The sequence below is a fragment of the Limulus polyphemus genome, unplaced genomic scaffold, assembly GCF_000517525.1.
Source record: "Limulus polyphemus unplaced genomic scaffold, Limulus_polyphemus-2.1.2 Scaffold1341, whole genome shotgun sequence".
In the NCBI taxonomy this organism is placed as follows: domain Eukaryota; kingdom Metazoa; phylum Arthropoda; class Merostomata; order Xiphosura; family Limulidae; genus Limulus; species Limulus polyphemus.
This window is the reverse complement of record NW_013666951.1, coordinates 96035-117327: the sequence shown is the minus strand read 5'-3', so window position 1 is coordinate 117327 and position 21293 is coordinate 96035. Positions and strand designations below refer to the sequence as shown.

Here is a 21293-nt window from a genome sequence, read left to right as displayed (position 1 = left end):
AGGGTAAACAAAATGTTAGGATAGGTGTAGGACCCTTGAGGGATAAAGGAAGGCTTGTATCTGATGATTATGAGATGGCTAGGTTATTAAAGCCTACTTTTTCTTCAATTTTTACTAAGGAAGATTTAAGTAGCATTCCTCATCTTGAACAGTTGATAGATGGAAACAAGGTCAGACAATATTATTGCACTAATTTGGAGGATGTGAAGAAAAAATTGAGAAGTTTAAAAACTGATAAGACTACTGGGCCAGATAATATTTACCCAAGGGTTTTGAAAGAGGTTAAGAATTGGGTATGTGAGCCACTTGCTACTATTTTTTGTAAGTCCTTGAATAGTGGGCAGGTACTGGAGGATTGGAAGTTAGCTAATGTCACTCCTCTTTTCGAGAGATGTAATAAATATTGTCTCAGTAATTATAGACCTATTAGTCTTATGTCAGTTGTGGGAAAATTTTTGGAAAGCCTTATAAAAGATGCTTTGCAAAGTCATTTAACAAAGTTTAGAATTTTATTGGATAGTCAACATAGTTTTACTAAGAGAAAATCTTGCCTTAGAAATTTTTTGACATTATTTGCAAAGGTTACTGCTCATGTAGATGAGGGTAAGGGTGTAAATTTGTATCTGGATTTTCAGAAAGCCTTTGACAAGGTGCCACATAAAAGGCTTGTAAAAAATTATCTCTAAAGGTTTAGGGGATAAGTTAGCTAATTAGATAGAAGAGTGGCTGGATGGAAGAAAACAGAGGGTTGTTATAAATGGTGTTCAGTAAAACTGGATTAATGAGGAGATTAAGATCTTTGAAACTGTTTTCTTTTGAAAAAAGAAGAGTTAGAAGGGATGTGATTGAGGTGTGTATGATTGTTAAGGGAATTGATAGTGTTAATGCATCATCTTTTTTTCATACTTAATGGTAAGAATAGTAAGACTAGTGGACACAAATATAAATTTTGACAAGGTAGGAGTCATCTTTAGCTAAGACAGTTATATTTTTCTATCAAGGTGGTTGGCCTCTGGAATGAGTTGCCTTTGGATATAGTGGAAGCAAGTAAATTTAAGTGAATTTAAGAGAAAGGTGGCTTTCAGATTTTTTCTCATAATAGTTTAGTTTAGATGATGGGATGGCCGAGTTTGACTAACAGGTCCCTTATTGTCCCTAAACATTATGTTATGTTCAGCACTAGAAAGGATAACTGTTTAGCATTACATAATATATGTGTACAGAAATTTTATGCTTGACAATTATGTAAAAACTCAGAGAAAGTAACATTCTTGAATTCATTATATTGTTGGCTTTCAACCATTATTAGCTTCAATATGCCATAAAAACTGGCAATAATAATAACAAGAGCTATAACATTTCTGCATATAGCTTCTTATAAAAGAATATTAAGTTAGATTGATAGCAAAGATTAGATAAACATTTTACATGGTAGCTAGTATTTAAGAATTATGTAAGAGTTCAAAAATGTTGAAGGACAGAAGCCAACTTACCATGGAACAACAATTATTAACCCAGACATGTGATATACAAGGAATACCCGCAGCTATGCTTTGAATGTACTTATATGTTTCTAGGTAAGTATCAGCAACCAGAAAGACTTGTTCTACTTGAACAACCTGCAGAACAACAGATATTAGTAATGATATCAATCAGGCTTTTATTTACTCATCATGCCATTTTTTTTGCTTCTCAAAAAGCCACGACATCTCTTAAGAACTGTCTTTATGACTATATCATCAATATTCTAAAAGCTAGTTTTTCATACAAGTACCCTGGAGGCTGTTATAAAAACATTATTTTTAACAGTACCATTTTCTTCTGTGTTTGGTATGAATATACTAGTGGATAATATTTCAAAGCTTGTTGAACAAGCCAAAATTAAAAAAAACTCTAAACTTTCTGAACCATCTTTTACAATTTCCACTATCTTTGTAACCTACATATAAGACATTTTCAAGTTTTACCCAAATAGTAAAAAGTGTCACTGTTTAGGTCCCAACAATAAAAAAAAAATGTTGTCCTTTCCTAATAAGAGACAAAAGACTTAACCTTTAGATCATATAAATACTACTACTGTTTAGAGGTTACTGACTATTTTCATTACATAATGCAACCATGAAGAAGCTTTAATAAACTACAGAAAGCCTAGAAAGTTTTTCAAGTATACACATTTTTCCATACCTACAATTAATTACAAATGTAATTTTCATTATATAAGGTACCTTACATATAAAATAATGAAGACTTTTGTGGAATTATTCAACCGATATAACATATTAATATTTTTCACAATTATTAATTTTGTGTAGAACAAAAATCAAAAGATCATTTCCATTAAATAAAATTTTTTGTCACCAATAAAAAGTAACACAACAAAGACACCTTGTTCCTATGTTCAATAAAATTAGTCTATCTGCTTGATTTAACATTTGTATACAATAATATTTTAAAGAGTTTAAATTATTTGGGAAGAAGAAAATGAATGAATGGCAGCAAAGCTGTGTGTACATAGTTTGTTGTTAGGCATAAAGCTGCATAATGGACTGGTTGTGCTCTACCAGTTGCAGATATGGAAATCCAATGCATGAAAAACCCTCAGACTTACAGCTAAGTCATCAGGTGGCATGTATTTAGTGTAAACAGAAATCAAAATAAGTTTCAATTCAACACTTCAACAGAAGATAAACGTGAAAACAATTAAGATTTCACAAAATAATATTCAATACAAATAAACAGAAAAGGTACTTTTTAATTAACTTCTTGAACTCAAACAAATATTACAATATCTATCAAATTTACCAAGAAAGGAAGATTAAATTTTTTAATTCTACTTTTCTCATATATATTTTGTACCTTCTACAGCTAACAAGAACCTCTGTCTCCTATACACCCACTAGTAATTTATCTATTGTTTTATGGTGAGCATCTATTAAAAAAATTACAAACCTGTGCTTCTTCGAAGCTGTTTACCAAAGTTCCTCCAGCTTTTTCTATTTGTTCTACGAGTCTATTCTTGTCAAAAGCTGGTAGATTAGCAAGTAAATCTTCCTCTACAAGAAGCATTATTAAAGCTTACATTAAAAACCTTTTTATTTTAATGTACTTATAATGAGAAACAAGAAAATTGTTCACTGAATATAAATCTTGTAGGAAGATAAGTCTTCATGTAGAATCACTCTACAATGTGCATAAAAAGAACACCTTTACAGTGACTTCTTGCTCATTTTCATTTTTATTTCATGTGATGCAAACAGTATACTTTCAGAATTTGGCATAAATATATATTTTATCCATAAAAAACCATAAATATATATTTTATCCATAAAAAACCATAAATATGAATTTCCATTATGTACTCAATCTTTCTGAAAACAAGCTATTTTATGAGAATGTTAATTTTACCTATTTTACATAAACAGTATATTTTCTATATTCAAAAAGCTTAGAATTTTTTGAAATTATATCATTCTTTACTAACAATAAATGAAACAGAAACCAAGCATATAGACAGATATACAGACTAAATTACTTGAGTTGGATATGCAAATATTGGTGTAAGATTCTAAGAGTTGTCAGATATGCCTTAATTCCCCCAAAATAGAAAATTAAACCCATTTTTTAATAACTATTTGTTTTTAAGCACAAAGCTACACAATGGGTTAACTGTATCCTACCCATTGCAGGTATCAGAGCCCAAATTTTAGCCTTATTAGCCTTCATATTTACTGCTGAGCCACCAAAGGGGATTTCTTGTTAATGAAGATATATTTATATTCAAGGAAAGCTAACTGTCAGAATATGCAATATGCTGTTAACATATTCTAACTGGTTGCTACTTATTGCTACACTTCATGCTTAGTAATTTGTCTGAAATCCTCACCTTCCTCATCACTTGTTTCTGAGTCAGATATTTCTAGATGTGATGTCCCACTTCTGTTATTTTTGGTTTGATTAGTTTCACTGCTACAAGTCAACAAAAAAGCCAAACCCTCAAATAGCATACCTCCTTTAGATGTAGCACATCTATCTTTTTTTTTCCCAGACATAAAAATAGAAAATATACAGTGTTTTTACTTTCCTCTACTATAGTACTTTGGACTTAAATAGTGTCAAATACTTGCTATGGTTTTAGGAAGGTATTTTAATACATATTTTTGTTTATATAAGTACTATAACTACTGTTTAAATAAAAGATAAGGACATGATAAAACATAACCTGGGAGTATTTTTGAATCATTTTATGTTTACAAAGAAAGAGATCCATGGACAAAAAAGCCTATAATGAGAATGAGTGTTTTATACAAGGAAAAGATTTGTTTGTTTTTTATGTAGTTATGCACAAAGCTACACAATGGGCTATCTGTGCTCTGCCCACCACGGGTATCGAAACCCGGTTTCTAGTGTTGTAAGTCCGCAGACATACCGCTGTGCCACTGGGGGGCAAAAAGGAAAAGAAGACAACCAAAGTTAGTCTTTTAATCAAGGTAAAAACAACACATAAAACACAACCATAAGTAAAATAGTTCTCAATCATTTATTTTTATTAAGTCAAACATTTGGGTCCAATGGACATTGAATATTGGAAGGTTTTGTACAACACTGCATAAGTTAGTGAAAAATAAATCTAATTTGAGTTGAGCTTTCTTTAAGCTCCTTAAAAATAATGTAGTGTTTTTGTGATTCATCCATACAGCAGTATTTCTAAAAATTCATATGAGAAGTCTTTTTCAGCACCACTGAAAAGAACTTTACATATATCGTCACTAGAATAAATTAAACTCAAACAAAGTAGTAAATAGAGCATGTAGTAAATAAATTTTACTGACACTTAATACAGGAAAGAAGTGTATATTCTAAAATAATCAAAGTACTGTGGTTCGAGCCACCAAGTGGACAGACTATGAAAAATCACTACCAGTTGCACTTGTATAAGATAAAATTGCTTCTTAATTTCAGAAAAATTAACAGCTACTATCATTATATGTAAATTTAAACATTATAAATGTAATACATAATTAATAAAAGTTTAATTTCTTAGTAAGAAAATTTTCATTAATTTCTGTTATAGCTTCCACTTCTCAAGTTATTTAAAAATAGTAACATTACAAAATGGAAAAACTCTATTCATATTGGATTGAAAAAATCCATAACAACAAATCTACATGTATTTTTTTTTCATTTAAATTAAATATTAGAAAAATTCATTATTTGGTATTTTCAACCTTATCAGCACCTTAAGCAACACAGATTAAAATGGCTACATCAAGGTTCAGGTATAGTCATCCCTAATATATAACCAGTCAGTACCACCCTCCACCTTCATGGCTACTCTTCACTGAATAGCATGTTTGACTGTCACTTTTACAAAGCACTCACAGCTGAAGTAAAGGGCATATTTAGATTAGAAATATTAGACAGTTGTGTAATCAATATGTATTAATTATTGTTAATATGTATTACCCTCTCTAAAATGTATAAGAAATGGCTACAAAATTTGTAAAAACATTTCGTAAACCAAGAAATACATATTTATAGACCTGTTAACAACACTTGTACAATTGTGTTTTATGTTACACACAGAAAGTTGCAAATGATAGGTATGAATACCTTATTCTTTGAAAGCTTACCTTCAAAAACACATGAAGTGGTAGGTTCTTTTTGAAAGGAAAGAAGTATGTCAACTTGATCTTGAGACAAAATTATTAATCCTTTTGTAAATCTAAAGGACGAATAGAAAATTCAGTAACGAACATATTGAGTATCTTTTTTAGCATCTTAGCTGTTTCTTCAATTTTTAAAAAGATTAAGCTAAATACTAATCAATATAATAAGCCTGTCCAGCAAGTGAAACTACTAAGATCTGACAACCAAATAAGATTTATATAATTCTATTATACCTAAAACAAATATGGTGTATTGAAGTACTTTGAAATATTATATCCTAACTAATGTTATACAAGAAAAACATTCTAGGAAACAATCAATGTTATTGGAAGTTTTTATTGTCAAAGTGTAGGAAGATATATGCAGATCCTTATATAGGTGGCACTTGTATTACCAAAAACGTTATGAATCACTTCATCACCAGCTTACAACAATGTGTTCTCAAGATAAAAAGAAATTTATTGAAATTGGTAGCATTTGACTGAAGTTTGTTGATCAACAACGACAAAGTAAAAGTATTTTATATATTTTTATGGGATTTACAAAATTAGTTTGTTTATTGTTTTTGCATTTTAGCAATTAAATGTTAGAAAAAAATCAGAAAATTAATTTTGTAAAGGTTCTAAAAAAAAGAAAAATATCTTTAAATATGGTCCCTTCATATTATGTTTAACCAAACAGATTCTACTCCAAAATGTTTATCTCCACAGTTTATGAGCATTAAGATTACTAAGTTTGGTAACATATCAATTCAGATATGGCATATCTTTATTATATACGTTAAATGCTACACTTCATGGTAGAGTTAAGTTATATTGGGTTACTCTATTAAAACAGCCATATAAATTATCACTATATTTTATGCACATATCTAGAAAATAGATGATCATACACCAATTTTATTACTATTTTGTTGAAAAATACAAAAGAAGTTGATTTTAGTAAATTAACTTAACTCAAGAGAAAAGTATAATTTTTATTATCCTCTCCCCCAGAGGGGGGGCTAGGGTACTGTGTCTGTCTGTCTGTACTTACACTCCCCTTTCTCGAAAACTAATACACCAACTTACAGAAACATTTTACACACAATGGGAAGTCAGTATGGATCAGACCTCCTCAAATTTGGTTTAGATCCAAATCCGGATTCTGGATGACTTTGAAGCATTTTTTTTATAATGGGGAGATACGGCATTGTTGTGGTATTGGGTTAATTGTGATTGGATTTGTACCAAATCTTATGGGCATATTAAGGTTGAGACTTCTCATCACACTACAAAAAATAATCCAGATCATTGATCATTTTGGATCTGAAAAGGATTTTCTAAGTTTTTGAAGGTGAAATTTTATGTTATTCAATATAAACACATGCAATCTCGAAAAGGAGTGGCAGGGCAAGAGCATGCAATATCTCTGATTGCTCTTGTTGTTACATATGTCCATTATTTTAGCTACAATCACTAAGAGAGTATACCATACCATTGTGGTATTAAATTACTCTGATGTCCAACAAATAAGTTTAAAAGTATGTGGCTACTGGGATGAGGGGAAAAAAATTAGTAAAATTCAAATCTGTATCTCCATGAGGCAAGGACAAAGATAATTTTGTTTTATTGTACCAATCTGAACTGTGGTATACAGAATCCAACACCAATGTCACCAACTGTTCCAAACAACATTTATGGGGCAGAAATAAAACCCTAACTCATACAAATTTCTACAAGTACCAGTCTGTCTCCATCAAGATGGGCTTTCCCACTCAGGGAGTAGATACAAACAGAAGGCCAAAGTGATAGAATCTAATAACCATTACCATATGCTACTTTAACCTTAACATTTACAACCTTATGACATCTGATTAAAAATAATGTCACACTTCATACAGAACACCTGTATGAAAACTGAGGAAAATTATCTTATTAAAGATAAATTCTACAGTATTTATGGAAGAGTGAAGTTCATAATTGAGCTATGATACCATAATGAACATGTATACACTATCTGCAATCTAAACTAATTCTAGCCTTATTTAATGATAATCTACTAATAAATAGAGAAGAAAATTACTATATCAAGTTAAAGGAAAATGAAATACATTAAAAAAAAAGACATTACATTTAGCTTACTTTCTTCAAATTATTTAAAAAAAAACATCACCAAAATAAGTAACTAAATATATTCTCAATGAAGAAGTTGTTTTCCAGCTTATAATAAACTTGAAATTTTGTATTACTTAGATTACAACTTAAGTATTTTTATAAATATTTTATCATATTAACCACAGAATTACTGTGTACTCCATCAGTTTTTAATACAATTTAAACATCAAACTGTTTGTGGGTCCATAGCTTTGTTTGTTAAAGGGCTCTTAATAACATATGAATCACATACATAAAAACATGTAAAGAAACATTGCAATTAAATCTACTGAGATCTGCAGAGATTTTATGCAGAGAATAAGTGGCTGTACATCATTTTTTAGTCAGTTCCTTGCAGTGAATTTTATGAAAATACTCAATACAAGCAACATATGAGCCCAACCAGAAGTGAATGGTATAAAAACAAGTCACCAGTTTGAGAGTTAGTGATTAAAACAGTGTCTCAGTATAATGATACTGACGTGTAAATGGTATGTAGATCTGCCATTACTATTACCATATTAACTCAGCGTAAATATTTAAGTTTTATACATGTTTTACCTGAGGAATGCTATGCTTGAGTTCTCATGTTTTGAACAATATATATTATTAAATCCAGTAACCACCCAAATTTAGTTATTGCACATAAAAAATAAAACAAAAACAATGTATTTAACTATTAAATCTAGCATTTATCAAACAATGAAAAGACATGTCCACTATGTATAAGTACCTCTGGAATGCTTTATTCTCTTGTCTAATTATATAATCAACCTTATCCCCATCTCTAAGGTAGCTGTAGACCACTCCTTGGTCAGCATATCCATCTTCTGCTAGAGTAAACACATTTTGCCCTTTAGGTAGTACAGACAGAGCTAAAAGTTGATTTTCATGTAGTACCCTCATATCACCATCATGAAACTTCACAAGCCAACTGAAAGAAAAATATATTATTAAGCTATACTACTTACATGAACACCAATGTGCATTTATATACTTATAGACTTTATTTTGTTGTTACTATACTACTAGAGACACCTTTAAATGTTTAAAAAGTTGTCTTTTTTATTATATATATAAATTGTAGAATGTAGCATTAAATATAAGACAGAATATAAAAAATACATGTAAAGAATGTGGACATCTTACTATAAATTTCATATCTATTACTTGTTAAAATATTTAAGAATTTTTAAAAAAATTTTCTATGATCAGAGACTAAAGAAATGACAATGCCTGAAAAGTAAAGAAAACACATTACAGAAGATGGCCACACTGATGTGCATGAATGAACAAGAAAATGTTAAAACTAAGCGGTATCCAACAAAAATTAGTGTAGTTTCAAAAGTTATGAACACTAGTATGCTAACAGTGTAAATACTGCTTTAGCAGGACTTTACATTTTGATCATTACCACCTTATACTTCTTGGATACATAAAACCCTATGTTATTATCACTAAAATAAAACTTTGTGTATTTTTTGTTCTATTGATCTTTTAAATTAATTATAAATTACTTAAGCAGAAACCAAATTACAAGTCTCAAACCAGTGACTTAAACATCTGAAAAGCTAGAACATTTATTACCATGATAAATATTACACAAAATATGTATGTTAGTTTATTAGTAACTCAAAAAAATTAAGTAAGAAGATAGTCTTTGTATTCTAATTAATAAGAATAATAAAGCTTATTTGTAAATTTAAAAAATAACTAACCGTCCATCTATACTTTGATCTAAAACTCTGCCAGGATAGAAATAACCATCATGCCATTTGATCATAACATCAATCCCTAAACAATAAAAAACATTTTTGTTAAATTTAAGACTTGTATTACAAGTCCTGTAATACATCACTTAAATAGTTTCACTATCATAAATCTGTAGAAAAATGTATTTTTCATTAACTCAGCAAATGCTTCATTCAATATCTCACCAGTATTGTAACATATCCAGTCAACATAACCTAATCTTCTTCAAATAAAACTATGATTTTTATTAGTTAAGTACACAGATTGTTAGTAAAATTTGAGAGCAAATCTAATGAATACAACACTACATAACTTTCTTTATGACAAAATAAAATGCTTAAATTATAAAGTACGATACCTTTTATAACTAATATTTTTGTAATATTTATATAACATTCATTCACCATGAAAATCCATAAATCCCAACCATATTTTACAATAGTAACAATGTTTATATTTTACAATACAAACCTATATATATATTTAAACTAACAAAAAAGTATGTGCTAGAAGTAGCAATGTAATCAATCAGTACAATGCAATGATGTTTCTTATAGGATTTAGACAAACATACATGACAATCTATGAAAAAATATGTTAATTCTACAGCATTTATATTGTTATATTGACTCCAATTGATTTAAAACATTTAATAGCTATAGTTAACAAATCATTTATTCAAAGAGAAACAAGTTTGGTTGTAATATAATAATGCCATCACAAGAAAATATCATTCCTCAATGGCAATTAAAAACCATGGCATGCACAAACGTTTTCATCAAAACATGCTTCTCACAAGCTTGAAACAAGATGATAGTCATAAGCTTGTTGCTAGTTCTGCCACTCTGACTAAGTTTATTTTTGTTTTGTTAATGTTCCTTTTGTATTTTATAACTGTTGAATAAAGAACACAATTTAATTAAAACCAGTTTAATATTTGTGTTTGTACCTATTACTATAGCTTTATTCACAACTACCTGAAGTACCTGTCCCCAGGACAGAAGTTATGTAAATTCATGATTAATGTGAGGTTATCTTAGGACATGAAAAGTTGCTTCCCGTATATGTAATTGTAAAGAATGGAAAAATGTGCATAAAAACTGTAAAACACAAAATGTGAAACCACAAGTTTGCATGTATCTCCACATAGACCCAACAAACCTTTATACCAAATGTGGGGAAGATCCATCAATGGGGGTGCGAAGTAGTGGTAAAAAACACCCATAAAATGTAAAACTGAAAATTTGTATGTATCCCTGCATGGACCTAATGAACCTCCATACCAATTTTGGTGAAGATCCATCCATACCCTGCAAAGTAGTTACATGGACAGACAACAGACAGTAGTATTATATTTATAAAGATATAATTGCTATGTACATGTATGATTAAACCATTGCTGCCATAAAGCTGTTAGCCAGACCTTGGCTAATGAAAGCAAATATTTTGGGTATTTACACAACATGTTTAAAAGTATTATACACTATTTAGTGTGAAAAGGAATGTCAAGTGTAAGAGTACACACACATATCCTGCTATTATATTTTTATCCTAAGCAGGACTTGAAATTTTTCCACTCATGGATTATTAGTATAAATTTGTTTTTATCCCAGCAACATTAAGTTTAATGACTCATAGCAGTTTTTCTGAAACTGTAGTCCTACAGCCCAGTTAAAAATATAACTCCTGATGTCATCCTATATTCTTCATTGATGTAATATTCAGGAGAGCTGTTCTGTAGTCTTCCTTTACTAGAATCAGCTGATATAATATTTATAACTGAAAATTAATGATAATCTCTGCTTTTTAGCTAAAATTATTCTCATAAAAACTCAAACAATAGAAAAATAATTTTGTTTGTAAGTGACTAAAAGATTTTTTTTGTAAGAGACTATGAATGACAGATGTTCACAGGTATCATATAGTTCCCATTTATAAAAGTTCCTGTAGTGTTCAGAAAGCCTAAAACATATGGTTTCAAAACTATAAAAGTAAATTTTAGTTTTGGTTAAAAAATATAATCACAAAATCTTTAAAAAAGCATTTCATGATTAACTTTAATGTTTATGATTATGCTAAAAAAATTTAATATTTTTTGTTAAGAATTCAGTTTTATTGATATCATAGGATAAAGAATGAGTTGAATTTTTTTACTGACCATACATAAATCAAATGATAGTTTGTGTAGTACAATAAACATGTCATAAAAACTATACAAATGACATCAAAGTTCAACATCTACAAATGTAAAGATATTCTGGGTTAAACTATAATTCTAATCAAATGCACATTAAAATATGTGTGATATACAGCTGTATTACAAAGCTGTATAATATATATGATATAATCTTTGATTCTTCTGATATGTAATTCAAGACAACAAAACAAACTAATAGTTTAATTAACAAACTTGTACATCATTTGAATAAATAATGAAATTAGAAAATTCCAGTTACAGGGTACAATATATAAAATCATATTTATATTTTAAAAAATAATACAGTACAGTATGAAAGCAGTACACATACCTAACTGTACTGTAATGAAATATGATCCATAGATCACAGTAATTAAGAACAAGATTAATCTGAGATATGAAATATTACATATTAATAATGAATGAATGAAGAAATGACACTTATGAGTGAGGAAAACACTATAATCAAATCTTGATACTTAAATAAAAAAACAGCCCAAGTGGACTCACCAGAAGAGATGGGATATTTACATACAAAAACAAATTTGTTCTTTGTTTAACAGTTTCATGATCTGTTTCTTCACAGAAATCTGTGCTATAAAGAAACAGAGATTATTGTGGGTTAGTGTACTGCCATGGTAATTTCATTTATCTAATTATGTGTATCATTGATTTATTGATATAAAAAGAGTTTGAAAATATTCACTACAACTCTCATTTGTAAAATATAAACTATTTAATTTAATTTTTATAACTTACATTATTTGCTAACACAATTAATTCCTAATGATTAATTTCTTAAAGGTTAATTTTACAATAATTAATCAAATTACAAAAGCTGTTGAATAAATAAGATAAACAGTCTTTATCAATTTAGAATACTACCAATTTTATTTTCAAAACACCAATTTGGCTGAATTGTGATTAAGTGCTCTGTACAGAAAAAAAACTTTTTTTTAGACTTGGCAATTCATCTTTCTGTCATTATTATTCACTTTTACTTATAATTTGAAATAAATGAAAAACAACTAAAAAAAAGTAATGACTTTACTATTTAAAAAGCAGGGAGGAAACTTCACAAAATGAAGATACAGCTAGCAATAGGATATGATTAAATGAAATGTATCTTGGTTTTTCAAATTGTAAAAAAACCATAGAAGTACATTTGACATCTATTATTCATTTTTTGTAATGAGCAACCAGCCATAACATACAGGGATATCTTTGTTTTGAAGATTTTCTTATCAAACATATTACAAATGTATGTAGTATTAAAGCTTAATTGGTTACTTTAACTGAAATACTAAAATGTAATGCAATTAAGTACACTATAATTCATAAAGTATCTGGTGGACAAAATCATGAAATAGCAATTATATAAAGTTCTACAAGTAAATAAGACCTTTATATTGCAATAGGCTAAATTTGTGATAAAATCATGTAAACTGCATTTCTCTTAAAAATCACATAAACTGTAGATGTTTTTACATGCCTTTGATTCTGAATATGAAATGGTCAAATTAATATCTAATGGTTTTATATTGCTTCACTGAGTTTCTGAGTTTAAACCATAACATTTAAAAACCCTTATATTCAATATTTTTATTAACTATTCCAGGTTTCACTAAAAAATGTAAGAAAAACATAATATTGTTCAATATTTTATTTAGTGATTTTTTAATGAAACTTTTTCATGTTTCTACTACAAGTCATTATATAATTTATTACAGAAAAGTACACATATTTGAGTTTATAATTTTTCAAGCCTTAACAATATCTGATAAAAAATTGAAACCTTCTTGAAATCAACAGAAATCTTCATACTTTCATACGTAAATATACATCTGACTTTTTAAATGTTTTTAATGAGTATTTCTAAAAATTCTAGTTCACGAAAAGAGTTATTTACCATTAACTGATAGAATACAGAACCATCTTAGACTCTATGTTCAGCTAAACATTCTATAACATTATATGTAAAAAAAACATGTCATTTTGTGTATTTTGTACATAGAAATAGTATAAGTTCAGAATAATACAAACAAACTGTTACTGTTCACAATCTTTTTAAAATTTTTTTAACATGTTCACCTTATATTTAAGGCTTACAAAAGTTTGGTAACTAACATGTGAGTTACATAAAGACCAAAGTTTATTCATGTAATATAAAAAAGAATTTGAGAAAATAAACCTTAAAAGTAAAATTTTTAGGAAATGTTCACTTACCATGAGCTGTAGATTCTTTTATCACTATTGGAGCCAACTGTTATTTCATTATGAGTATTTATATAACAGTTTTTCTCAGAATGTTCCTGCTGTTTCTTGTCATACTGGAAATAACTGGTAAAGATCCCATTCTGATTACAAGTAGAAGAGAAACCAGCAGATATATCCTCCTGTAAAAGAAATACATTACTGGACTGTTCAGATGTATATCAAAACATTCACAAGTATTTCTATAATTTATTATACAACCTTAGTGAATTAAACCAATTGAAACTCGTAAACGTAACTTTTAAATTAAATATTATTGAGATATACAAGATGAGTTGTAATATGCTGATAGACCAATAAATTAGAACTTACACAAGTCTCTTTATGATTATATAGAGCATCCATAGATTTGGTTTCTACAGCTGACACTTGAGGTAGTTTAATGCTTTCATTACAGTTGCAATGAAAGACTGAAAATGATGATTCATCTGGCTTGAGCTTATCAGTTGAACAACATGAAACCTGTTTATTTTTCTCAGATGGTGGGACAAATATATGGCTGGCAGATAAATCTGGCACCAATGTATGACAAGATGGCAATGAAGTAAAATAGTGACTATGTGGAGCACTTGAGGCTTGATTATCCCAAATTCTACAATTACTGATATTTTCAGACTGAGAAAGATTTGATTCACATAACTTTCTATCAGGTGGTTTTCCAGAACAGCTGCTGGATGATGAGATATGTAAAGAAATGGCAGACTTCATATCCTCCTGAAACAATAGCAATACACTTCTATAATCTTCTCAAAAACAAAAATATCTATACAATCCACACATCAAAATAATTTACCTAAAATTATTACTTTTCAAAATACAAATTTGTCTTGTATATATTTTCTTCTGAAAGCATAATGTACTATCTTCTACATCAGAATATTACATACATGTAAATTTTAGTTTCATTTTCTCCTCAAAATATTAGTAACTTACAATGACACATACACATATAAGTGCTCAAATCCAAGCTCTTCACATTTTTTACATTTGTATGCAGTATGTTTGTACAACTACACTGTGAAATTAAAAAATTCTTTGTGGTATGTGATCAAAACCTCTTACAAAGTTTTGCAAATTGACTTTAATCAAGTATGATGTGCACTCTAAAAGTCCATCTATAGTTTCCAAAATGTAGAAATATTATATATATAAATCTGCAATAACCACACAATTTTTATCTATACAAGTCTCAAGACAAAATTAATGTACATCAGATCTAATATTTTTTGTGTGAAAAAATAAACTAAAAATCGTCTTATGGAACAGTATCTCATTTTATTTCTAACAATCAATTCCACTGTGATGGAAAATAATAACACAAAAGTAAAAACATAATACCCTTATAAGATTGATAGTTTGTACTATATATATTTTACTAAAAAATTAAAACAAATTACAATCATAACTGATAATTTATTAATCTTTGTTGACAAAGGAAATATCTGTGCTTTTTGTTTACTTATTAGCTGTCATCTTGTAAGAATTTGTTAGATTCATATGTTAATAGTTTTTATGTTCAAAAGTTAAAAATATGCCATTTAATTCAAAACTAATTTATCTTTTTGCCATTGAAAATATTTTTAAACTTTAATTAACAACACTGCTCAAAATTTAACCCATAAATTTATCCAAAACAGACAAAATGATGAGTAATTACAATGTGTATGCTTTTAAAGTATTCAAGAAATACACATCTTGAATAACATATCAAGATAAACTAAAACTAACAATTTTATGTGATCATTAAAGAAGAACCTTAATTTTTTAAAGATTTAGTAAAAACCTTACAAGTTAACACATGTAGACACTACACTTTCTCCTTTCTCTAGTATTACAGGTTTCTGTTGTTGTATTTCAATAAGTATAAATAGCTGTGCACTTCTTTTGAACTTCTAATTCCAGAGGTAATTCTAACATAGGCTGTTTAGTCATTTAAGTTTCATTCCTCACTTTCTCAGCCATATCTGTCCAGAAAGTATAACAGTACCTATGTGATTAAAAACAAAAATATAATTCCTTTACAATCACAATGTTTATAAACACCTTCCATTTGTTTGATTAGTGAGATATGCTGAACAAACTGAACAATTCCTTAAATTTTTACTTATTTGTAACTGCAATTAAATTCCACAATTTCAATGATTTACAAAAAAGTGGTATTAATATTAATACTTTTAACATAATAAATACATACATCTATAATATCAAATTAGAAAGATACTAATTAAATTTTATTTATACTATTTCATTCTTGAATACTGTATCTATGGTTTTAGAGAATTTAATGCTAATAAGGAAGTAACATTTTACATTATTTATAACATAACTATAGATGATCAAGTATTCAAAATGATTACAAACTTATAACTTTCCAATAACAATGAGTTCTTTAATTTAGTTATAAAATAATTTAACTCATACTGGAAAAAAACGATAACACTGAAACATTTAATTCTTGGTTTTCTTTTCAAATGGCAGAAGAACAATTATTAAAGAAAAATATATTAAACTTTAACAATACTTCCCCAGTAAGCAGACTTCATCTTATAGCACCAACATATACTCTATTGTAGTATTAAAATATTTACATATCACTTTTAAATTACAAAAAACCACTTCAAAATAAGATAGTTTGTATGAGTTCAATATGGTAAGTAATTACTTGTCTGAAATGACCTTACCAGTTTTGCTGGGAAATCTTCTGTGGCTAAAAAGCTAGAGAAAACCTTCAACCTCAGACAGGGGGTGGTACTGGTTAAAAACATTTTAATGAACTCAATCTTCTGGCAACAAGAATAGGAAGCTAGGGGTCAATAGGGCCCAATTAGTGTGATAAAATAAACATGTACAGCTAACTTAATGAGATATGTACAGGCAACCAGGCTTTCATACACAGGTTCTTAGCTGTTAGTTAATAGGCTGGCCAAGTTGTACTGATAAAAATTGCATTAGGTCTTCCTGCTTCCAGTTCCGCTCCCAATCCCTGGAATTCCAAGTATATTCTAACTAAGAAAAATAGACAGACCAAGGTCACAGCCTTTCATGTGGCTGAGTTCCTTGGCACTCTTATGTCTTTTCTTGATACATAAAATTCATCCAAAAGACTTAATGAATATCTAGCATTTTCATAACACTAGAAAACAAATACACTACAAGTTAGCAAACACTGTTTAAAAGATTAAGAGAAATCTTAACCTTAGTAGACATTATACATGATTTATCAACTCTCTTCCACTGAAAATTATGCTTCCATATAATCCCAACCATAAAAATACGAAGTTGAAATGACATTAGTTTACAAATCTTCCATGATTTACCTTGTAAAGTTACAGAAGCTATCAAATATAAATTCCATATCTAATTAACTGCTTTAAATTATAAAACACAAATTTAAGCAATTATTAAAACATTTAAAAGCTCTAATGTCTTGTTTGCAATCATATTTGGTACTCTAATGTAGCGCCATCTAATGAACAAACTATTAAATACACAGATGGTAGACTGAAATTGGCAATTCAAAGTTACTATTAATTATAGCTGTAAAATATTAAAATTGATGCATATTGTAAATTTAAGTTAGGTTATGAATTATTATAAACTTTAATATCACAATTCTAACATGTATAAGCATATGAAATTTAATTATTTGAAAACATAGTTACATATATTGTTTTTTTCGCTTAAATAATTTGAGGATTATACCTTAGGCCTAAAGGAAATCAAAGTTACCAATAGTACAAAATCAATCATGATGAAAGTTACCAAAATGTAGCAATAAACAATTAGTCTAATTGATTTAGAACTAACTTATCATTACAGCAAGCCAAGTTTGATCTAAATTCACTACTGGCAAGTCCAGATATCACATCATATTGAGTAATTTTATGATTTTGTCTGCTATAACATTCAATGTAAACTGTGACCCCAAAATTGGGTAAGGTCTCTCACTTTATAGGTAAAATATACAGAAAATCCAAATAGTAATTAGGGGAATGTTGCAATGTTGACCATAGTTTTGTTGACATTTTTCATGGCTTATATGTTAATAGCAATGGTAAGCTATCACAACATTGTGGCCACATTACCTGATACCTATGGGTATAAAAGCCATTTGCCATAAATCATATTCAAACAGTTGTGAACAAGTTATTCCAATGCATATGTTGTCTTTTGCAAGGTCAAACTGGTCAAAACATCAACTTTCACAACACTATCCATCACTTTTCTTCAACACAGTCTTCCGAACACTGGAAGTGAATTCTGATATATCAGGTATTTATTTTGATTACTTTTGTCTATTTCAAGTAAAAAGACATACTAAAAATGTATGTAATTAAGTAAGTGTGACTAATACAAAAATAAGTTTAAATTATTAAATCAAGTTATGGTGATATAACAATTTTTTAATAAAATGTCCCATGTACTTGTTTAATTATTTTACAAACAAAAATTATTTAGTACTGTTGGTAAATGCATGTTTTTTTCTAAGATATGGAGAATGTATTGGGGCTCTTCTCCCTTAGGATAAAAAAAATTAAATTGTATTTTTTTTTAGTATAACTGGGTAGTATAAAACTAATATGAGAACATTTTTGGGAAAATTTTCATATTGTATTTCAATCTTTATTGATGAAATACAATATGAAAATTTTCCCATTTGAAGGTCCATTAACAATCTATAAAAATACCTTTAAGATTGGTAAGTTCACAGACTTTGACATTGAAATTAGAGCTAAAATTCTTAGCTAAAAGATGCCTACAATAACAATATAGATATGTCTATACAAAATAATGATCAATGTTAAGAACAAAGTCATAAAAAAGTTAATCAGTCTATCATAAAAAATAAATTACAGTGTGCAAAAAATGAGTGCTGTACATGTAACTGCAATACATGAAAGGATAAAAATAACACAAGTTGGACAAATTAATATTCAATATTTAGGAGTTCAAAAAAAGAAAGAAATGCAAGCCTAATTAAATACAAATTCCCCTAAGAATTACATTTATGTGTGATTTACCCACAAACAAAAAATCTAGTGTACATAAAATTACAAAATATTTACAATATTCCAACTTAACATTTTTTGGTACAGTGATAAATTAATAGAAAAATAATAAAATCCTTATCAAGCATATTTTATAGTGGCTTAATTTTTTTAAACTTGTATGCACTCATACTCAAATCAAGAAATCTCATTCACTTTAGTAATTTCAAGTTATGCTTGCTTATATCATGAGTCACCCCCTATCTGAAAAGAGCTTATGCAAAATAAAAATTACTAACTGAAAATAAATTGGCTTTTATTGATAAAAACTTCCTCAATTTTACATTGTAGTAACACTTGGATCATAATATAATTAAAAGAACTTCTATTCAGGACTTATTTTCAGTTTTGATAAATCAAGACTAAGTAAGAGCTTTGAATCTATCTAAAATGTTGTAAGTAAAATAGTGGTTAATACGTAAACCAAACACCCTTTTATGACTTAGTCTCAATAACGTTTCTGTAAAATTATGATTATATGCCAAATAGGTTTGTTTCCTGCTATATATATATATATATATAATTCAAACTAACTTCCTACAGGTTTAATGAAAAACAATGTTTAACAAATGGATTATAAGTACCTATTTGGTCTTCAAGGCTATCTTTGCACACTCACCCTTGAGGAAAGTAAACCTTTAAACCCATGTTTTATTTTCTCAGGGAATCTTCACTTTCCCTCTTAAGTCTTGTTGAATGTTAAAACATGCATAAGGCATCCAAATGAATAAAAAGTTATACATATTCATTTCTAAGCTAAATCATCCATTTTACTTATTTTTCTCTCTGTTTTTCTGTTAACACAAGAGAATACCACAGCATGCTCATTCTCTTTATATTATTTAATGACTTATCATTTCTTGAAAGTCTTTATAGGGATGCAATTTATCTAGGCCTTACATATTCTATACAGTGATAGCACTGGGAGATAGTCTGTAAATTTTCATACCCATGGTAAGTTGGCTAGATTACTCATGTATCTTCCAGTCCCTACTGTATTCCCTTTTAAAGTATATCTTGCCTGAATACTCTTAAATTTACATCAAATTACCCTAATTTTGTAAGAAAAGTAGAAATAACATTCTAAAGTTAAAAATTTCAATTTCACAGGCACTTGGCTCATTGATTAATTCATATTATTAGACTCACTTTCAATATGAATCAAACCTTGTGCTTAACTGAATTACACTTAATACAAAAACAATGAAATACAGAAAAGGGGTTCTGTAAAACAGAATATAAAAATAATGGATTTTTGAAAAATGCAATAAACATCATTAGTATTTCTTACTTTTACACAGCAGATATTTAGAATACATATTTTCAAAATTCCAGCTCTACATAGGCCTAACGTGAGTAGTCATATTTATTTCTAAATTCTACCACAGTTTAGGTTCCTACCTGCAGGCTGTACTGTACTGTAAGAGTGCAAAACCTATTTAAATAAATAAATATATCAATCAACGATCTTATCTTGTTATGCTAAACGTGAATTGAAAAACAACTGAACTATAACTGGATATAAGCATAACATAAATTTAATACGAAATGCTCTTACGAAAATCTTTACATGATTAATCACTAATAAAATTTGAGGCCTAACCCACTTCTAGTAAACAATGCTCCATGCTAAAAGTTACAGTTTGAACGATGAAATCTGGCTAAAAAGTGATACTAGTAAATCTAAAATTTGTGATAAACATAAAACTGTAGTCTACCGTAATTTTTATCAGAAATATTATTAGGCCTGTTGCTTCCAATGCTCCAACTTTGTAAAACATTATTAGGCCTATTGAACTGTTTTTTCAAATGCTCCATGTTTGTTGACAGCAGTTGCCTAGCAGTAAGCAGTCTTTTCTAAATATACGGTAGGTGTCGAAATGACTTCTCGCGCATATCGGGATATCACGTGAAATAACTTGTCCTTTTTTGGTGTATTCATGGCAGTGTGAGTTGGAAAAGTGGGAAATGAAGGTAATATCGAAAGATTATTTTGCTTATTTATAACCTTTTAGAACAAAAATAAACTTTCATTACAATTTATAGTTTTATAGTAAGTGTGAATCAGATGAAGATTAATTGTTTATAATGATAATAAGTGTTATTTTATATGGATTTAAACATAGCTTTTATGGTAGGCATGATGTTCGTATTCTTAGGTATTGTTAACGTACCGTGTAATTATGACTAGCGTTTATGAACTTGATTGCAAAGTTTATA

The 21293-nt window shown here is 28.6% G+C and overlaps 2 protein-coding genes across 8 annotated transcripts in view; one reads left to right on the top strand and one right to left on the bottom strand.

The window, feature by feature from the left end:
- The window catches only part of LOC106463164 (TP53-binding protein 1-like), a 25474-nt gene extending 4589 nt beyond the window's left edge, over positions 1–20885 (bottom strand). The window contains exons 1-14 of one of the 7 annotated variants that reach the window (XM_022390605.1): positions 20792–20881; positions 20475–20508; positions 18111–18272; positions 16707–17008; positions 15814–16012; positions 14338–14739; positions 13978–14147; positions 12262–12346; positions 9521–9596; positions 8536–8736; positions 5631–5722; positions 3884–4030; positions 2950–3053; positions 1494–1619 (exon numbers count right to left, since the gene is read on the bottom strand). In XM_022390605.1, the coding sequence (XP_022246313.1) occupies positions 1494–1619; positions 2950–3053; positions 3884–4030; positions 5631–5722; positions 8536–8736; positions 9521–9585 (735 nt within the window). In that variant the 5' untranslated portion in view covers positions 9586–9596; positions 12262–12346; positions 13978–14147; ... (4 more) ...; positions 20475–20508; positions 20792–20881. Of the gene's footprint in view, positions 1–1493; positions 1620–2949; positions 3054–3883; positions 4031–5630; positions 5723–8535; positions 8737–9520; positions 10625–12261; positions 12347–13977; positions 14148–14337; positions 14740–15813; positions 16013–16706; positions 18273–20474; positions 20509–20791 lie in introns of those variants that run through there. The other 6 variants (XM_022390604.1, XM_022390606.1, XM_022390607.1 and 3 more) reach the window with 6 other exon arrangements.
- Positions 20886–20972: 87 nt separating this feature from the next.
- Positions 20973–21293, top strand: part of LOC106463172 (40S ribosomal protein S6-like) — a 15914-nt gene continuing 15593 nt past the window's right edge. The window contains exon 1 of the mRNA XM_013923171.2: positions 20973–21047. Coding sequence (XP_013778625.1) covers positions 21042–21047 — 6 coding nt within the window. The 5' untranslated portion in view covers positions 20973–21041. The remainder of the gene's footprint in view (positions 21048–21293) is intronic.